The sequence below is a fragment of the Oratosquilla oratoria genome, chromosome 10 (assembly GCF_046742065.1).
Source record: "Oratosquilla oratoria isolate Oo_2021 chromosome 10, ASM4674206v1, whole genome shotgun sequence".
NCBI lineage: Eukaryota > Metazoa > Arthropoda > Malacostraca > Stomatopoda > Squillidae > Oratosquilla > Oratosquilla oratoria.
Window position 1 is genome coordinate 37,172,519 of NC_134786.1, and position 2,500 is coordinate 37,175,018.

Below are 2,500 nucleotides of genomic sequence, written 5' to 3' on the forward strand. Positions count from 1 at the left end.
TTAAATTCACTAAAGATAATGGGTTAGTTGGGCTGAATCCTATGTGGGCTGAATTCCAATGGAACCTATGAAATATATTACACAATGTTGAATGAAATGAATAACAATCATCTAGGCCCCAAAGTTGAGTGGATACAGTATATTATAGTGATATAGTCATTACCCGAATTTAGAAGTAAAGAAGTTGAAATATCATCTCTTTAGGCCTTCACATTTTTATTGCACATGATCTCCATTGTTTACAAAATTTATATAGTTGCGTATGAAAAGGGAGAATTGCACACAATATAAGTAAAATTATTTACCTGGGTCATCAATTTCTTCTTCTGTATGCTGTGGCTGACCTTGGCATTTATCTCTGTGAGATTTTAATTTTGACACAATGCCCTGTAGTTCCTGGCTGCAGTCTTTGCATTTAGCTCGGAACCCTTTGCCAGAAGTTGTTGGTAGTTTTTCAAAATAATTCCAGACCGGATCGTTTTTTCTGCCTGAAGGAACCACTCTGCCAGGTCCAGAAGACACCCTTCCTGGTTGATCCCAAAGCAGCAACTGACTCAGTGAGAAGCTGCTTACCTAGAACAAGTTTCAACAAGAATCTTGTTGAAACTTGTTGTGGGCTGCACAGTGATATACCGTTCCTTGTATACATGTGGCAAGTCTATATAACACTGCTCCTTATATTGATATGCTAAAAATGTCATTTAGCAATCAGGTCGCATATCAGATAGCAATCCCACAATATGTAAAATCTAAAAAAAATCTATTTAAATAAAATAAATCAGATTTATATAAAAATCGATTTTTTATATTTTTGAAAAGATAAGAAAAATCGCCAACCCTGGTGTCCACTAACCTCATACAATAATACTTGTTAAGTCCGGCTAAAATGGGCATTTCAAAGCATAACAGTGCCTTAAAAATAGTTTCTTATTTGACTATAAAAGTTTATATTAACTTATACTGCATTGAATAAGTCAATAGTTGATATATTTGTCCTATATACAATGTTAGGTTTCTAGTTTTGATATATTTGTCCAATATAAAATGTTAGGTTACAAAGAAAGCAATGGTCTCCGCTAGCGGACCCAGGGATCTGGGTGCGCACGTCCTGTGTAATAGTAGTCCTTGATATACATATATATATATATATATATATATATATATATATATATATATATATATATATATATATATATATATATATATATATGCACGTGAGCATATACAGCGCGTATTTAAACACACATACACACACATACATGCACACATACACACACACACACACACACACACACACACACACACACACACACACACACACACACACGGTCGAAAAATTTTGAAAATTTCGAGAAGACATTTATTTCCATGTGATCTTTCAGCATGGTGCATTTCATAACCAGGATTCCAGTTTATCGAAGAAAAAGTCCTGAATATTTACCTTTAAGTTTCACATACACTTATAAAAAATCTCTTTAAAAAAAGGCGCTCCTTTCTGTAGTACCCACATGGCACCTCCCCCCAAAAAAAAAAAAAAAAAAAAAAAAAAAAAACACCTGCAATTTCTCACCTAGCATTCATGACCATGTCCTCGTGGTTGCCCCTGTTTAGGTAGACCTCCGCCGGGAAGACGCACATGAGCACCAGCAGGAGAAGAATCACCTCCATGGATTTCCTCCCGCGGTCCACGAAATCCCCGTTGAAGACGTAAGGATTGTCCGTCGAGGGCAAACCGTTCTGCAGGAGAAACAATAGGAAGAGGGTCTTATCTTTGGATGTGCCACAAAACCAGAGAGTTTTGAAGAAGTGAACACGTAAGTGCCTCATGTCGAGGGGGTAGGTCCTTCTGCAGGAGCGGGGAGAAAGAAAGACGAAGACTGCGGGGTGAATTAATAGAGGTATTCAAGTGGGCCAAAGGCTTTACCAAGGGTGATTCAGACAAGGTCATCATATAAAGACAAAAGGGCAGGAATCATAGTAATGAATTTGAATTGGAGAAATTTAGATTTAAGAAGGAAATAGGCAAGAATTGGTTTACCAATAGAGTGGTTAACGAATGAAATAGACTTGGTAACCATGTAGTGGGCGCTGAAATTTTCGGTTGTTTTATGAGAAGGTTAGATAACTTAATGGATGGGGATGATAGGTGGTAATGGACGTAGAACTACCTAGTGGAGGCTTTATGGTATCTTATAGTCTCTTCTTCATACTTATGTCCTTATGAATGAGCCACAGAGGTGACTGAAGACCAAAGGAAAATGGGGAGCTGAAGCTGTGAAGATTGCCCTTCAAGTGTAGGTCTTTCTTTAGGTAGTCTTGTTGTTGTTTTTGTTATTGCTGTTATTGTTGTTGGTGTTTTTGTTGACATTCTTGTTGTTGGTGTTCTTGTTATTGATGTTGTTGTTGTTGTTGTTGTTGTCGTTCCCTAGACTGTCTGTCCGAGCAGTCCCGTCTCCCCAAGGAATGCCACAGCCGAAACTGGGTTTTCCCACAAATCCTT

At 37.7% G+C, this 2,500-nt stretch overlaps 1 protein-coding gene across 1 annotated transcript in view; it reads right to left on the reverse strand.

The window, feature by feature from the left end:
- The window catches only part of LOC143028865 (serine/threonine-protein phosphatase with EF-hands pef-1-like), a 51,245-nt gene that overhangs the window by 39,433 nt on the left and 9,312 nt on the right, over positions 1 to 2,500 (reverse strand). Inside the window, exon 4 of the mRNA XM_076191224.1 lies at positions 1,571 to 1,737. Coding sequence (XP_076047339.1) covers positions 1,571 to 1,737 — 167 coding nt within the window. The remainder of the gene's footprint in view (positions 1 to 1,570; positions 1,738 to 2,500) is intronic.